Here is an 18,174-nt window from a genome sequence, read left to right as displayed (position 1 = left end):
TGGTGCTTAAAACTGTAGGGTTAGCTGTTACAAGGAGAGTGAATCTGAAGAGAACTAGTTAATTTGTTCACTAGTTCCTACCTAAAGGGAAATTAGGTGGTCCGTGCTTTGGAAGCAATTGCACAGGTTGTTGGAGGACCACAGTCAGGAATTCATTTTGGGAAATCAGGTTATTTGCAACGTGCCAATTCATCTATCATAAACATTGAAGTGCTGCATAATAGATTTTTAACTGCTTTTGTCACTGACAGAGCAGCAGTTTCTTACCATCTGAAGATGATCATCCTCAAGTCTAACTGGAGAGGTGTTAGTTAGATCCTTATTGCCCTATGTCTTGTCTTCATTGTTTTGTTGTAGCTCATTACCCCTCTGTTGAAAAGGCTGAAGCAAATGTTTGCTTGTGCTAGAAGCAAGTTGACAGCTGAGCATGCTAGCTTAAGCCTCTATAAAGACGGGATAACCTAATATGACCTGTTGTGAACCAGAGCAGCTGAGACAGATACTCATCCCGTTCCATTCCCTTTGCTACAAGCAGCAGTATCCATCAGAAGGGCAGTGGGGCCAGATAAAACTGCAGTAACATCAGAAGGGGAGGGACTCTTCATTAGGGACTGTAGTGGTAGGACAAGGAGTAATGGCTTTAAACTGGAACAGGGGAAGTTTAGATTAGATCTAAGGAAGAAGTTCTTCACAGTGAGGGTGGTGAGGCACTGGAATGGGTTGCCCAATGAAGTTGTGAATGCTCCAACCCTGGAGGTGTTCAAGGCCAGATTGGGCAGAGCCTTGGGCGACATAGTTTAGTGTGTGGTGTCCCTGCTCATGGCAGGGGGGTTGGAACTAGATGATCTTAAGGTCCTTTCCAACCCTAACTATTCTATGATTCTAGTCTCCAATGCAGGACTTGCCAGGCAGTCTGTCAGAGCCTTTGGACTTCTTAGCTTTAGGAATGGGTTACCTTGAAAGGGCAGTAATGCTTTCTAGGAAAGAACTGTGGAAATTTTCTAAGTTAACCACAGCTTCTGATCTGTGGCCTTTGTGAGAGTGCTCTTTGGTCCAAGAGTGACATCTGCAACATAGATCCTTTGGTTCTGTTTTGTAGAAAATTTTGCAACTCCTTCCAGAAAGGATTCATCAGAGATGGCAATTCCATAGTATTGGTAAGTTGATTTTTATTTTTTTCCTCTCTCTTTCTCTCTTCCCCTCTCTTTAAAAAAACATTTATTATTTTTTTTTATTAGTAGTTAGTGCTACTCATGTCCTTAACCTTTTAAGTGATAGAACAGGGCTTATGGCCTTAACTCTTGAGAGCTAGGAGAAGGGGGGGAAAAACCCAAACAAACAAAAAAAACCTTTTTTCTTCTCCTAGTAATAAATTTCAAAATTGGCATGAGGTCTGTGTTTGTAAGTGGGGATGATATGCACATTAATGACTTGAGGATCATTTACTTTTCATGTGCACGTCCCCAAAAGTTCTTACAGAAAGATGTTATGGTTATGAGGCAGCTATGGAAGGGGATCTTTTTTTTTTCCTTCTGGCATTGAGAGAGTTGCCTGAGGATATCAAGTTCACCAAGATTAAATTGGAGATTGCCAAGGACTTGTTTAAAAGTTACTATCAAGTCTGACCGAGAACTCTGACATAGTAATAAAGAAAAAATAAACAAACAAATACATGTATTAATTTTTTTCCTTCTTTTTAGGGTTGATTTTAAAGAAGCTTCTTCACACTGGAAATTCATTAAAGGTATTGGAAAAAGTTGCATACTATTTTTGCCTAAAATACTTAAAAATAAGAACATAAGGGTGAATTTTTATGTTAAAAGCACAGGAATGAGAACCAGATCAGGACTTGTGTGTCCTGAAAGAATGACTTCGGATCATCAGCTTTACCTTGGTAGGACTACTCACAGTAGTAATGTGTTTATGTAGAGTAGCCAAGTTAGGAATGCGTGCAAATGGTTTGAAGGGTTTTGCATTAAACGGAAGTAAGCCTTAGCCATTCATTGTTGGGGCAGGGAAACTGGTCTTGGGGCTCAGGCTGTCTTGGAAATGGAAGATTATCTATGCCAAAGAGACCTGTTGGTGGGTAGTGTGATAACAGTTGACCATGAGACAAAAGTCACCCAAGTGTAACATATAGTTTTGGTACTGCAGCAAACAACTATGCCACTCCCCTGTAAACAAGCAGGCTTGGCTGGTGCTGAAGTTCTCCAGTGTGAGAGCTAGGAGGGGACTGCTCTAGGACTCCATCATCTTGAAGAAGGGATGGAAGAGGCTGGAATGGATCCTTCTGCTGCAAAAACTTCACTTTATTGTTATTAATTAACAAACACCTTTAGAAGTTTTATGACAGTCCTTGTATTTTCTGGAAAATTCACATACCATCTTGCAGTGCTGTAGTCAAGCAAGTGACTATAGGCTTGTGTTGGGTTTCTTCCTCTTTCCTTTTCCTGGAAATGCTTTTGTATGTTCTGAGACAAGGTAACTTGTTCCTTTTCTTTTTTTTTTTTTTTCTTTTTTTTTTTTTTTTACTCCCAAGATACGTCGAGAGGGTGTGCGTCTCTTTCTTTTGTGGCTGCAAGCACTTCAGAATAACTGTAGTAAAGAACAATTATGGATGTTTTCTTGCTTGATTCCTGGATTTTCATCACCACAGTCTGAATATGGTCCCCGAACACTAGACAATCTTATTAACCCCCCACTTAATGTTCAAGAAAGTGAGTAATTTGGTTATATTTCTCAATTCTCTATGTAAATCTTGGCACAGAAAAGCCAAGTTGAAGTAACAAAGAAATAATGTATGCATGCACCCAGAGAGATTGTGGAGCTGTTAATGAGTTTCTTGGTAGTTTATCAGGTCTTCTTCCAAGAGTAACTATTTTTTTTGGGTTTTTTTTGTTGTTTGTTGTTTTCAAGGTGGGTTGGGGTTTGGTTTTTTTTTGGTTGTTTAAGGTATGGTATAGTAGCTTAACACATTGCATGTTTTTAAATTGGTTAATGATAAATTTTATGTAATTTTTCCTACGGGTCACAAGCAGAGGCTGCATCTACTGCAAATTTGCACAGGCAGGTTCCACTTGTGTTGAACACTGGTGCACTGGCTTTGGCTATGCTGTAGGGAGCAAGCTTTGCAAAGCAGTTTCTGGTATGTCCTTCAAGAGGTTGTTAAGTCTGTGAGTAAAACCAAACGGTTGATCTTCCTGCTGTGTCTGTGTATGACTAGGCAATTAAACTGTGATATTCTTGTGGTGGCTTCGAATCTTCGAAAAGAATTAGACCTTGTAAATCTCAAAACCTGAGGTCGTAGAGGTCTGCGTTAGTGGAAAGGCTTGAACATTCTGAGATAAGCTTTTTATGCTTTCTAGATCTTAATTTTTTTTAATGTGAAGGTCATTACCTTGACTAATCAATACAGTGAGGATAATTTTTCTATTAAGATCATTCTTATGACAGTTTTCCCTTTGACTATTCACCCTAGGAGTAAGTATCAGATACTGGTTACTTTGGGGAGTTTTTAGCTTCTGAACTCCATTTACTCCTGCTAGTAGGATTTTAAACTCATTTATTAATGAATTTCATTATGGATGGGGTCCTAAGTGCAAACTGTCCATTCACATAAATGTGACTAAGAAGCTAACCCCTTTTTCCTCTGAACATTAAGTGCTGTTACTTTTTTTTTTTTTTTTTTTTTTTTCCCCTCTCCACCCAATGTTTTAGAGCTGGCACAAGCATTGCTTGTAGAAGCAAGCAGTGTCTCCTGGACCGATAATTACATTTACTGAAACCTAGCAGATGAATTCCGTGGCACAATAGCTCAGCAGATAAGTTTGCTACATAATTTAAGCCGTGTTCTGGAGTTATGTCGCGTATATATCTACTGAGGGAAAGGAGGAACAAATTAAAGGAGTTGTAGGCAGCGTAGAAATACAGAGTGCAAAGACTGAAATGCAAACATCTAACTACAGGAGCAAGAGAAGAGTAAACTTCGAAGTAGCTTCACTGTAGAGGCAAAGGAAGGATAGAGCTAGTAAAACAACACAAATGTAAGTGATCAACTGCTAAATGAAGAAAATCGTGAGAAATGCAAATAAAGGTTTAGCATTCATGAAACACAAATGTTAAGCTATTGTTTGCATAAATTCTGAAAGAAGTGGATTATGCCTTCTGGAAAAAATGGGTCTTGGCAGGTAGGTTCCCAAGGTATATAGGGAGAAATTAGTTATCTGCTGTGGTCTTATATATGTAAAAATCACTTCTGTGGTGGTTTATTAGCTAAATTTTTCTGATTTTCAATAATCTATGGCCAGGTTGTTTTGCCTGTGACTGTCTCTACTTACCCCAGTGTATTTCTGCTTTCATAACTTGGTAGATACTTATGCATGAGCAAAAATGGTCTAAATGTTAGATGTACTTTTTTTTTTTTTTAATTATTTTCTTAAATAGCTCAAGTGACTATAGAGGAAATCACTCCACTTGTTCCTCCACAATCAGGAGATAAAGGACAAGAAGATTTAACAAGCTATTTCTTAGAAGCACTTTTGAAATACATAGTAATTCAGGTATGTTCTATAGTTTTCAAGTAAAGGAATATGAAACTAACATCTGTTTGTCTATTACAAGACAATGTTTATTAGTAGCACTGCAAATCTGTATGAAAATGTTACAAATGTTCCTCTTGCTCGCTTCTCCTTCAAGTGTCCGTTGTAAAAAGTAAATCCTAGAGTATTTTCACATATCTTCCGCGTGAAGGCTCATAGGTTTGTTTACCACATGGTCTTGCATCAAGTTGCAGCATGGAGAGAAAAGAATTGTCAGTCACTTCTAGCAATGCTGCTTCCAGCTCCTTTTCCATTTTCATCTCCCTGCCCTTGTTGCCTTCAACAGTGGAGGTATCAACTGTGCTCACTCAAATGGATGTTGTGGTGGTCAGAGACTTTGCTTTTCAAACTAAGAGGAAATTTCTAACTGAAAGCATTGGATTTTTGTGATACAGGCATTTAATGAGTTCCAAACTTTTGCTGGCCTTTTGCGTAGGTTTACACTTGAGCCATCTGGCAAAACCAGTCAAAAATAGAATGTCAGGCTCAATGGTCTGTAAGACTGGGACTACCAGTGTCTGTGCTTAGGGGCATATTTTTCCTTCAGCTGTCTTTCTGGAATTTCTGCTGTTAGAGTAGATAACATACATACAGCCTTTCCTTTCTTTGATGGAAACACTGAGCTACTGGATGGTCCTGGTTAGTAGGAATGCTCCAGGGTGTTTAGAGCATAACATAAAGATTATGACTTTCTAGCAAGATCTTGTTTGTTTGTTTGGGTTTTTTGGTTGTTTTCTTTTCTCTGATCAGCAAGACGCTATCCAGATCTCGTAGGGGTGGTGCCAGGACTTCATTTCATGTCTTAACTGTGCTCTCTGGGACTATAGTTTTAGGAGACTTTTAGAGAAAAATGTGGGATTACTGCTACAGCTGAGAAAGTGAACCTTTTCAAAAGAGAAACAATTGGATGTAGTATTCAGTACATGTTTGGAACACTTCAGGTCTGACAAAGCTTATGAGTTAGGTTCTGCTTAAAAGCAGCTGCACTGCTAAGATTACAGTTGGTGACATTGCTATGTGAACACCAGGTAATATGATCTTGCATATCACTAGCTACCTAAAAGGCAGATAGATGGTGGAGCTGAACTGTGCACAGAAAATGAAGACTTGAATGAGTATCTAGTCCACAGCGTGGAACTCAGGTGCCCACTATGTCCTTCCCTTCATACTTTGACACTTCCATGATCTTATCCAGTACTTGAAATGGACAGGGCATTGCAAGAGCTCCTATCAAAAACTGTGACCTAGCTATTACATTTTATGAAATTGATAGTCTGGACAATTAGCACATGCTGCTTCTGAGCCTGCTCTGCTGTCCTATGCCCAAGCAAACTGCTTGTCTGCATGATGTGCTGTAGGTGTTCCAGGGTACTGCCTTCTGGGTCAGACATCCAGCAGAACCTACTTGGGTATCTACCTGTAAGTTTTAATTCACACTTTTGCAGGTTGTGCTGGAGAAGATGGACAGATCCTGAGCAATGTCCTCTAGGTGACGTTCTTGAGCAGGGAGGTTGGATTTGATGATTTCCAGTGGTCCCTTCCAACCTCAACCATTTAGTGTCTTCCCTTTATCTGTCTTACTCTGTGAATTTGCAGAGCTGGAATAATTTGCAGCCTCATTTTGTTGCTTCCAGCATCTCCCAGTTTGAACAGAGGCCAACATACTTGTGATCTGTAGGGTAAGCTTAATGATGACCATTCACTTAAAATAAAAATACTCCTTACATTCTTGAAGACAACTGCCCTCTCCGTAATATATTGGTAGTATTGTATTTACATTTAGATAAATCATTAAGTCAGTTGTGATAGAACTTGGTCGCTGTGTGAATGCAAAGATTTTTGCTGAAGTCTCTTTAGAGGCATTGGTAATCTCAAGCTGAATAGTTACTACTTTGATATTGCGTTCAGCTAAAGGACTTCGTGTCACTAATTTCTATGTATTAATCACCCGTTCTGTTGAATTATAGTAGGGAAATCTATACGTATATATGTGTGTGTGTATGTATACTCCATTCTAAAGAATCAAATAAACCAAGAATAAGTAAACCAAAGAAAAAAAAAAAGAAGGGGGTGGAGAGAAAGCAACGGTTCATTTTATTTATGGTAGACTCGGCAGAATACCCATCTCTGCAGGATTTTCCAGGACAAAGATGGAAACTGCATGTTGGGGTTATTATTAAGGAGAACTTGCCATGCTTTTCAGCAGGAAAACATTTCATAATAGGGAAGGCTTAGCTCTCAGATCTGTGCAACCTCGCAGTTGCATCTTCTGCCACTTGTCATTGACAGATTTGTTTGTTTCATATTGCCAACTGCACAAATAAATCTAAGTACCTATGATAATGAATATATGGACGCTTTCCAGTTGAAATATGTTAAATTGTCAAACTAATGTTCAGCCTAGCATGGGTAATTGTCCTTTTCTTATAAAACATTTTGAAATATAAACCCAGTTTTATTAAAACAGTCAATTTGGGTGTACTCCCTGGCTTGGCAAGACGGCCATAAAAGCAAATGTATTTCTATTGATTTTGGTATTTGGTGCGTTCAAGTTCTTTTGAAGCAACATTTTGGAAGAGAACTGTCTTTGTTTCATTGACATTTCATAGCTAGTTTCTGTTCCATCTTTCTAAAAGTGTTTATTAAAATGCATTATTTGGTCCAAAGAAATAATTTAAGATATTTCGTAAGTCATCTTTCTCTTCTACTTCTAGATGTTTACTTTCTCCAACTTCTTTTTTTTTTTTTTTTTTTTTTTTAAAAGGTTAAGAGTTTAGAATGGAAGAACAAAGAAAACCAGGAAAAGGGATTTTCATTTTTATTCTCAAATTTTAAGAAATACTACTTACCTTCTATTTTCCCAAACATCTGTAAGGAGACCAGCTTGTATAACCCTATACTTGGTAAGTGTTAACACAGCTGATAAAATCATTACGTTTTCTCTAGTAGAGCATATAGCAAAACATTTTTTTGATTTGGTTGTTTTGCCCACAAAGAACGTTCTCCGAAAGTATTTATTATGAAAGAAAATGTTATGGTTCCTCTTCATGGTTTTTCAATTCTCTGTCTGCGGAGGCACCTGACCCTTTGTTTAGAGTCAATCTAGCTATATTAACCTGATTCAGGTAAAGTTAATGTTCTTGGAAAACAGTTCTTTATCGTGACCTCCATTGTCAATTTAAGTTGTGCTCTGAGGCGGAACTACTGCTGCTGAGGTGAAAGGTGTTAGTGTGCCATTCTTTGGGAGCTGTTGGCTTTATCTGTACAGAATCATAGTTTGAATCATATGGTGCTTGTTCGTAGTTTGGCAAGGGCAAAGTTAGTTACGTTTTTTGTGTCAACTGTATTTTGTGAAGAGGAAAGGAAGTCAGTAGGAAGAGGAAGTTAGGGTTTAACAAAATCTTTAAAGCTGATGGTGCTAGAATATATCTTTCCATACAGAGAGCAGAATTTTAGGTGTTTTCTAAGAAAACCTAACTAGAGCTTTGCTCATAGATTTTTAGCTCATTCTAAACTAGAAAATTGTTTGACAGTCTTGATTTTAGTACCTCAGGTTTGCAAGTACCCATGCACATGTTGGTTGTAAGACAGCAGAGTCCAAGACTCTTGTTTGCAGAGCAGTACCACGTACACAGCCTTTAAACTGCCGTTTCATTAGTCGAATAATACAGACACCTCACTGTGCCTCTTACCTGTTTATGTGGCATCTCAAAAGCGTTAGTAGTGATCTCCAGACACGGTTTCATATTCTAAAATCAAGCTGCCAGGGAAGTTTGCTGAAAAGGTCTTAGATTCTGCCAGGCCATGTGCATGGATTTGGATGTGGCTTTCTTCAGAGATGGATGTTTCAAAACCATGTTCTCCTGGGAAAGACAAGCAGTGGACCATCTCATCTAGGGGAGAAGAAATAGTATAAATCCAGCCATAAACAACAGCAGAACAAGAGTTGTGTGAGGATGCTGCAGAGGTTCAGTGATAAAATAGGTACAAGAGGGATGGTAAACAATGCTGAGATGCTGAGAAAGCAAACCTACTGCTGCTTGACATCCTTGAACAAGAAATGTGGAAATGATATTTTCTCTTCCTATGAAGATCTTGATTGAGTCTTCCATAGTCCATGTACTCGTCTCTCTTTTCTGTGAATTGTAAACAAGAAGCTTTCAAGGCCTTAGTAAAGTACAGGACAATGGGAAGCAGAAAGAAGAAATGGGCACAGATCTTCAAAACTATTATCAAAAACTGTGCAAGGTCAGCAACAAAAATTTTGGGAAGAATACAGTAATGAAAACAACAGAAACACTGGTAAGTAGAATAGCCTTTTCTCCTCTACGAAGCTCTTCTCTGGCATGCGTCTTCCCACCCTACTTGTTAACAATTCTGTGCCTGTTCTGAACAATATTGACGGCATTTAGGTAGAAAACGGAGCAAATTTCGGAACTGAGGCTGCTACTAAAAACAGCTTCTTGTGCTACTGGTGTAATGTTTAATTTAGGGGTAGTCATGAGGTACAAATCAAAACAGTAGTTTTAGTAATCAGGGCTTTACTGCAGATAGTATATTGGACTGAGATTTTCTGTTTCATTTTTTCTTTTTTCTTTTTTTTTTTTCTCCTTCTTTCTGTGAAGGCAGATTTTTAGATATTAGTTACAGTAAGAAGGACTAGTTGTTCCAATTATCAGAATCTAGTGTTGTGCTTCCTCCAAATTCTGGCGTGAATATTACAGGCTTAGAAGAGCCCATGAGGTTGGTTTGGAGCTTTTTTTCTTTGTTTTGAATGTCTTTTAACATCTGTTTAGAATCCTGTAAGACAGACTTTAGAAACTGTTCAGTAAGAACTACAGATCTGACAGTAAGAGTCCAAGGGCATTGTTTCTTTCATCATAGTAATGTGCCTTTGTGCCATTTCCGAGGCATTTAGATGGGCTCCTTCTTTTACTGGGAAACAAAGTGAGCACTCCTACAGCTCTCTGCAGCTGTTCATTCCTTCTGAACCCTTTATTACCTTAGAAAGTAAGCGTGGTCAAAACTACCAGAGTCCACTGTTATAACTTTTTGCTAGCCTTTTCATTTTCTACCTTGTGTATGTCTCCCACCTGCAGCTTCCTGCCCTTTTTGACACTGGCTTACATTAAGTTCCTAGAGGGGAGAGGGTGGGGGTGGAGAAAGACCCAAAACAAAAGAGAAAGGAAAAATGGAAAGTTGGGGGAAGGAAGTATTTCCTCTAGTGCTACTTGAGTTCATCTAATAAGCTTTTTTGCTTTGGTTTTACGTTAGCGTCCTCATCTGAAACCTGGACAACTACTTCCAAGATGGAAAGAAATGTGAAAATACAAGAAATGACTGAAGGAGGATACCTTCGAGAATTGGCTGCAGCAAATAATGTAGTTGAGAGGGAACAGAGAATGAGGATGTTCTGAGAGGGTATTGTGAAAATACAGGAGACAGTGTGCTGCAAAGACTCGTTTACTGCATGTCTACTGGATGTCTTGTCTTTTTGAAAATAGTGGCAGTATGGCAGGCTTCATGCTCTGCTGAATGCTAATAGATACCAGAGGGAACTGGGTTTTGTGTCTTTAAATACTGCACTAGCAGACATTTGCTTCCTTTTTACACTGATTGTGCTGTTATGTATGCTTCTGTTTAAGGTACATTAATTATCTTACTAACCTGCTGCTTTCCACAGAATGAAAACAATGTACTGGGTTTTATTTGTAGTAATTAAACTCTTTGTAAGCTTTTAAAGTATTCTGTGCATTTATTCCTGAGGTGGATTGTACGCAAGAGTCGCATAGATTTTTTTTTTTTTTTCCTCTTAAAATAATGCTTCCATTAAAAATAGTGGATGTAACTTTAAAGTCTGTTCTGGAAACATTCCTCAGTTTAACAACATCATGATGAATCACTACTTTTGTATGTGGCTGTTGAAATGGCACTGAGATACACCAGCTTGGATATCCTTGATGCTAGTGCTGGATTTTGTGTGGTGTATTTGTAACGTTAACAAGGAAAACTTTCCAGCAGTGTGGCAGGTAGGCCATGTTCACTTCAAATGCCTGAAAATGGCTGTTGTAAGTCAATTGCCTAGGTAGTAGCTGGATATTTCTTTGCTGCTATCCAGATTTGTTCCTCCTGGATTATGAGACCATAATGTGGCAGAAGTTATGCTGGATTCCTTAAAACAACTAAATAACTCTCAACCTTGCGTTAGTAAAATACAGTCAAAGAACAACTTTATGTTCTTCAATAAGACTACTTTGCGTCTTTTTTGACTCCTACCATTAGTATCTTTAAACTGCCTTCTGGCCTGTAAAACCATGGAATCTAGATTATCTGTTACTCAGATCTGGATAGGACCATCATTTCCTATGCCGCCTTATTTCTGTTTTCTGTTTGTTTGTTTGTTTTTTCCTCCTGTTTGGGTTTTTTGTTGTTTTGTTTATTTATTTGTTTTCTGGGGGGAGAGGAAGTTGCTGTCACCAGAGGAAAGTAATGATACTGAAACACCAGCAGCAGTGTGTGTTCTGACAGCATGTGTTATAGTTGGTTCTCAGACAAATTTTCATTTATTTCTTGTACTAGAGCAGATCTCATACTTGCCCTTCTAGAACTAGGAACAGACTTGGCATGTCACTCCCAGAGAAATGTCATTCGCAGCTGAAAGCACTTCAGACTGATGATTGTTACTGCAGAAATGACGTTTTGCAGTATCGAGTTGGCTGATACATGGCTGGAGTTGAACTGGGCTGTTGATATTTGTCCAAGCAGAAATGTGCATTATGCACAATTTAAAGAAACAGTCCATAGGTGTGCCCCTTCCCCCTGCCCTCCCTGCTCCATCTTTGTAATGTATTTACTGTGCATGTAAATACCGAGCTTGTTGAGTTGTCTCTTTTTCTGAAGCAGATTCAGGAATGTTGATGACACTGTTGGCATCTTTGTCACTAGCACAATAGAGAACCAGAACTAAACAGTTCTGAGCTATCATGTAGAATGCCTGATGAGAAAATGGAATTGTAGGCTATAGACCCCAAATAACCACAGTGTCTGCCATTTGGCGCACCACTGGCCATCATTCGTTATATTCCGTGTAAGCCAGTATATAGAAGTTACGACCACAGAATCATCTTTCAGCTAAGTCATAGGAAGATGCATGTGCCAAACTTGCGTGGCTTTGGAGCAGAACATCTCGCTGTTCTATGCATCTTTCACCTATTTCAGGGTCAGAAGAGACTGTATGTATCGTATTTACTGTTAGAATACAGTTTGGAATTAAAGCCTTCCCATTATAGCCGTGATTAGATGTTGGGATCTGTGTCAGTAAAGAACTGATGACCCTTAGTGGTAATTATATTGCTTTACTGTGAATTGCTGCAGACCACTATAGAGATCTTTCTAGGGATGCATTAGGAAACGTGGTGATTACTTGCCTCTGAACTGCATCTGCTTTTCCCAGAAGGTTTGGTAGTAGGGGATGTAACATACAGGACTCTTAAAAGGCTGTAAAATGGTACCACTTACATACATTGTTGCTTAGTAACTTAACTATAAACACATCTTAAAAATTAAGAAATTTGACAATATCTTAATTCTGTATGAAAATAGTTTTCTTGTGTAGGCCATATTCAAGTCTACTTAACAGTTATTTTGCAATTTAGAACCCCTTTGTAGTTAAGTGCAAGTAGTGAGTTTATAAATTTGATCTTTAAATCTTTGGTATAGCATATAGCTTAAAGCTGAAAACAGTGAAAAGAAATGTGTTTACTTGTTTAGAAAAAAAATGCAAGCAAGGATGTAAGGCTACAGAAATCACTTTTGGATAAAAAATTAGAAGTTTTACATAGCAGAAACATGTTGCTTATCTCCTTCCAGGAGACAGTTACAGTTACTTTTGAAGTCTTATAGTCTAGTCTTCGAATTTTCTCTCTTGTGTCTATTTTTGGCACACAGTGGAATGAGTTGTGCAGCAGTGAATAGGAAAAACCAGCATCTCTGAATGTTCACGTGTATTGGTTATGGATTTAAGATTTCTTTCTTGTATAGAGCTTTCTTTCTGCAGCTGTTTTTAAGATGATGTGTTTCCTTACAGATATACCACAAATGAGACCAAAGCCACACTACGTAATGGTTAAGAAAGATGCTGAAACCAATGAGGCAGTATATTGCACAAAGGAACCTTTTATTAAGGCTCGTGTTATTGTCATTCGATGGCTGGTGTCTTTCTGGCTTGAGCCAAAACCTCATACAGGACCTCATATTCCTGGGATGGAAGGTGAAAATGTGCCAAAGAATATTCAGGTAGAACCAAATACATAAAAAAAGTTTGGTTTTATGTTTTTACCTTAATTATAATGTCAGCAGTGTGCACTCCTGATAATGAAGAATTAAAAAACTAATGAAGAATTAAAAAAAAGGAATTTCTAAGCAAATTTTCTGCTTGTGAATTCACTTCAGAAAGACTGACTATGCTTTCCCTCCCTCCCCCTGCCTCCAAATTCTGCTGTTTTGTTTTTAATCCATAGCTGTAAGAAGCTTTGAAATGTACTAAATCCTTTTTTGGTTTTGTGGTTCGGTGTTTTTTTTTTTTTTTTTTTTTTTTTTTTTTTTTTTATTTTTTTTTTTTTTTTTTTTTTTTGTACTGTTTTAAGTTATACTGTTCTATAACTTAACTTGTTCAAAGTGTACTCTACAATTGTTGCACTAAACATGACCTATGGAATATTCTTTTTTCTTTTTTTTCCAGAGAGCAGCTGCTAGCATGGCTTCAAGGGAAGACAGCAAAAATGACAGTACTGATAAGCAGGATAGAAATGCAGAGCCAGAACAATCTCATTCTAATACAAGTACTCTAACAGAGAGAGAACCAAGTTCTTCCAGCCTTTGCAGTATTGATGAAGAGCATTTAACCGATATTGAAATTGTCCGGAAAGTCTTTTCTTCTAAAAGAAGCAATGTTAATTTTCTAACTGAGATTTTTCGGCAGGTAAAGAACCCTTTTTAGGACGCAGGAATCTTTATTATATTGTAAACGATCATTATGTCATGGTTTTCTTTCAAAAGCATTTGCTAAGCAGAACGTTATATAAATGTACAGGGGTTTTTTGTCATCTTGCCTTGAAGGTTTTAGGTATAGAAAACTTAAAATTCTGAAATGTTTTCTGTGTAGAATATCTGCAGTTTCTGATTTTTCTAATTTTATTTCTATAATAACCAGTTTGGCAACGTTTAATGTGGACTTTACAGTTCCCCATAGACAGGAATGTTTGATCTTTTCATACATCAACCCCATAGCTATTAGAACTCTCAACCGAGCATATTAAAATAAACATCCTGTGGGAGTCTGCAGCTGTTAAGAGTTGTTTTGGGAGCAGCTGAATATCCTTTCCTTGATAGTTTTCATCAGAAGACTGGGACACATAGCTATAGAAGGTAATAGCTTCTGCTTCTGACTTTACTGCAACCAGAAACATTAGCAGAGCATACTCAAAATAGTTGCTTCTCAACTGGAAACTATTAAACAAATTTAAACTGAGAACATATGCTAGAATATGGAGCCTTTATTTATAATGTGAAAATACATAACTTTGAGTTAAATGTGGGAGAACAGATAGACTCTTTTTATGGCCCGTACTATAGATCAAAAGATGAAGAAATTTTTCTGAACAATAGTAAAGAAAAATGTACTAAGTTTCAATCGAAATGCATTGCACTAATTGCTTTAAACAGCAGAAAACTAAGTATTGTTAAACTCTGGTATATCTGGATGAAAGGGATTCTTTTGAATGAGGAAATTAATGTCAGTAGCTTATCCATTCGATGTGTCGGCGAGTTTGGACACATTACTGAAGGAGGCAAGTTTCCTGAGTTGAGCTACCACTCAAGGGTTTACGGAGTCTGAGACGTTGAACATAGGGTCTGAATTTTTTGTAGGCTATTTAGAAACTGTCCCCCCCACACTCCCTCAGTGAAAGGAACAGCCTTAGTCTTCATTCTTCTCACAAAGCACTCCGTGAGTTATGAAGATTATCTGGGTTTCGTGTGTGGTTATGCAATCTCATTTAAGTCATTGTTTAGCCAGAAGTTTTCAGAGTAAGTTCATTTCTAATGTGACAGATGTTTGTAATGTTCCTAAAACATTAGGGCTAAGTTATTCCAGTCAGGAGAAGGTTTAAGCTGAACTGCAGGGTGAGAAGATTGTCCATAAAAAAAACTTTTATGCATTTTAGACTCCAGGATACAAAAAATATATATGGGCTTGCAGAAGACTGTTGGACTTGATGAGTGATAGTGTGTGACTGATGAACTTGTCAGATGAATTCTGTAATACACGACAATTTTTAGTGCAATACTGGTATGAAATGTCTGTTTCCAGAGAGAGAACATACTGCTTGTGTCAAGAGAGCATTCCTAAAGGCATGGGCAATGAGTTTTCAACATTAACACTATGGACTCCATAAAACTATGTGTTAGTGTAGTTTATGTGTTCTTTTCTAAATAGAATTAGGGCATCATGGTCTTTGGTAAATGTATTTATAGTTAGTTATAACCTGACTAAGTTAGAAGTTTTTGATCTGTGACTAGTTGTTACCAGAATAGCAGATACAGAAAACGTCCTGAAGAGGGCACTGATCAGCCATCACACTGACCCAAATGCACGATTTTTTTGAAACGAGAGTTCTGAAGCCTTTTCAGGGAGGCATTTGTTTTAAGGATAGTGTTTTGCAAAATCTCATATAGCTAAAAATAAAATAGGTGGCTACCAGTAATGTGTATCACTTGAATATTTTTAGTAATTTAGAATTGATTTAACTCTACTCTTCCAAATCCTCTGAATGGAAGATGGTTGCGATAGAAACTTAAGCTCGTTTATTTTGCATGCTTTTGATGAGTGTTTGGGTCTTAATTTCAGCAGTCTAGGTGTTGGAATAGATATGCCCATATGGGTTCTCATATCTCTTTCTTTGGCAGTGAAGTTTTTTTAAGTACTTTCTTGACTTTTCTTGTTAAAACATTTTCTTTTATGTTTTCAGTTTACAGATTAAAAAAAGTGAGCAAACATTTAGGCTTAGGAGTCATTTATTTGTTAAGATCCTACAGTGGCTGTATTCTCTCTCCCCCTACACCTCCCCCCCCTTCCTTAGAAACTATACATTATAAAGCCCAACTTAATTTCAATTATTGCAGCTGGTTTTTCATTTGTTTCTTTTTCTACTTGCAGGCATTTCTGTTGCCAATATGTGAAGCAGCTGCAATGAGGAAAGTGGTAAAGGTGTATCAGGAATGGATTCAGCAAGAAGACAAGCCTTTATTTATGAAAGAACCTGAAGAAATAATGCAGTGCACAACTGTAGATTGTGATGAAAATGCTGTTGACCACAATTCATCAGAGAAAGCAAAAGAAAGAGAAGAAGTAAATTATTGTTGGTTAATATATGTGCATCTTTCTCATATGCTGGTAGACAGAGAAGTTGTTTCCTCGACAGATTATTGTAGAATCATAGAATGATTTGGGCTGGAAAGGTCCTTAAAGATCATCTTGTTCGTACCCCTGCCATGGGTGGGGACACCTTCCACTAGCCCAGGTTGCTCAAAGCCCCATCCAACCTGGCCTTGAATACTTCCAGGGTTGGAGCATCCACAGCTTCTCTGGGCAACCTGTTCCAGTGCCTCACCACCCTCTAGTGAAGAATTTTTTTGTAATTATCTGAATCTCCCCTCTTTCAGTCTAAAGCCATTCCCTCTTATTCTGTCACTGTGTGCCCTGTAAAAAGTCCCTCTCGAGATTTCCTTTATATGGTTTAATTTGATGTCAGAGCATCTGTTGGGGAAAATCAGTGGTAATTAAACAGTGCACGAATGGGGTACCACTTTGATCCATTGTCTGTAGATTTAAAATGTGGTTAGTTCAATTTAAAATTTCCTGTAGTTTTAAGAACTCTTCTCAAGATGTGGATTATACAATATGCCAACCTGCAGTTATGTATAAGTTATAGACAAATAAAAGGATGAGGAAAATAATAATTATTTCATCCGAATACTTTAAAGTAATTGCTATAGACTTCTTCAAATATAGCTGTGTCTTTAAGATGCATCTCAGACATCTGTCTACTATTGTTTATTATTTAATATCCTTTATATTGTTTTTCCCTTTTATGTAAAAACAAAATACCTCTCTACAAATCTATGTGATTTTAAGAAAAAAAAATTTTTCAGGAGAAAGGGATGAACTCCAGTCATGGTAGAAATTCAAACTGGGCAAGAAATGGCTGTTATGAAGACCCTTTGCATAAAATGTCTGAAATTGATACTGAAGAGCAAAATGTACGAGCTGGAGTGCAGTCAGTATTGCAGGTATGAAATAGACTTGATATCACATTTTCATCCTAATAATAAAGCTCTTGTTATCAGCGCATAAAGAGTAGAATATAATGCAGTTCAATCCCATGCTCCTTCAAAGCATTTCTGAATCTTAAAAATATTTCTTAAATATAAAATAATCATGATAAATAGTGTCAGAATAGTTACTGTGGTTCACTGTATCTTTATTGACCTTAAGTAGGGCAGTGAATACACAAGTGTTGGATAACACAGTAAAAAATCTTTTAATTTTGCATCAGGACATGCTTTCTGCTCTCTATCATATCATGGGAAACACAATTCTCATTTGAGTGTCACATCCTCAAATTATTCTAATTAAGTATTTCATGAGAGGGCTCAGAAGATTTTTTTTTTTTTTTTTCCCCTTATTTTAAGTTATTACTTATCACACACAAAACATCTGAACCTACTAATCTGAATGATAAGGTGGTCAGGGATATTTTCTCATCTTTATCTGAATTACAGATTGGATGAGCATGCAGATGTTTAAATAATTTGACCAGGCACCACAACTCTCCACTAATACACTTAAGGAATGGGAGAGTTGCAGAAGCTCCCTAACAGAAGTTTTCTAACTGCTTCTAGGAAATTTGGCAGGGCAGAAATTGTGTTAATTTCAAATGTTCAGCAAAATGCTTCACTGAAGTTGAGGATATAGTAAATCAAGTGTGTATAATTTGAGAGTCTTTGAAATACTTTTAAGGTTATATAAAATGTGTCCATTTTAGGTATATGCATGCATATACATACATATAGGTGCATATATGACTAGCCTCTGTAATATTCTTTTAACCAGAAGAAAAATGATTCTAAACAAAATAAAAGACATGTGCATTTGCCACTCCACGATGTGCACTTTTACTGTGGGTGATAATGCTAATTAGAACTCATTTCTACCACAGCTTGAATGATTTCCTGAATAGGGTTTCGTATTGCTGTACATTGTTATATATAGAAATAAACTTTGTAACTGAAATTATCTCTAAATTCAAATATATTAGAATATAAGCTTCATAATCTTTGCATACAATGACTATTTAAGAATATGAAGTGTTTCTGAGAAAAGAAACAGTGAGAAGCATCTTAATCTGTTTGCAATGTATCACTAATGTTTACACATCTGAGAATGTCTGTGAGATTTTCCATGTTGAAGTTTTTTAGGCAAAGGTTCATTTGACCACTAGATACCTTATTATTATTA

The 18,174-nt window shown here is 37.3% G+C and overlaps 1 protein-coding gene across 1 annotated transcript; it reads left to right on the top strand.

Annotated features, from left to right (window-relative positions):
- Positions 1 to 1,133: 1,133 nt before the first annotated feature.
- On the top strand, positions 1,134 to 16,946 carry LOC104401281 (ral GTPase-activating protein subunit alpha-1-like; the record flags this gene model as incomplete). The annotated part of the gene is made up of 9 exons (XM_010016209.1): positions 1,134 to 1,157; positions 1,701 to 1,744; positions 2,540 to 2,717; positions 4,444 to 4,559; positions 7,363 to 7,501; positions 12,685 to 12,893; positions 13,339 to 13,578; positions 15,814 to 16,005; positions 16,809 to 16,946. Coding segments are annotated over exons 3-9 (1,134 nt in total), but the record flags the coding sequence as incomplete, so codon positions are not given.
- Positions 16,947 to 18,174: the final 1,228 nt, after the last annotated feature.

The sequence above is a fragment of the Nestor notabilis genome, unplaced genomic scaffold, assembly GCF_000696875.1.
Source record: "Nestor notabilis isolate BGI_N333 unplaced genomic scaffold, ASM69687v1 scaffold34396, whole genome shotgun sequence".
Lineage (NCBI taxonomy): Eukaryota > Metazoa > Chordata > Aves > Psittaciformes > Psittacidae > Nestor > Nestor notabilis.
The sequence above is the reverse complement of the archived record's forward strand: the minus strand, read 5'-3'. Positions and strand labels throughout refer to the sequence as shown.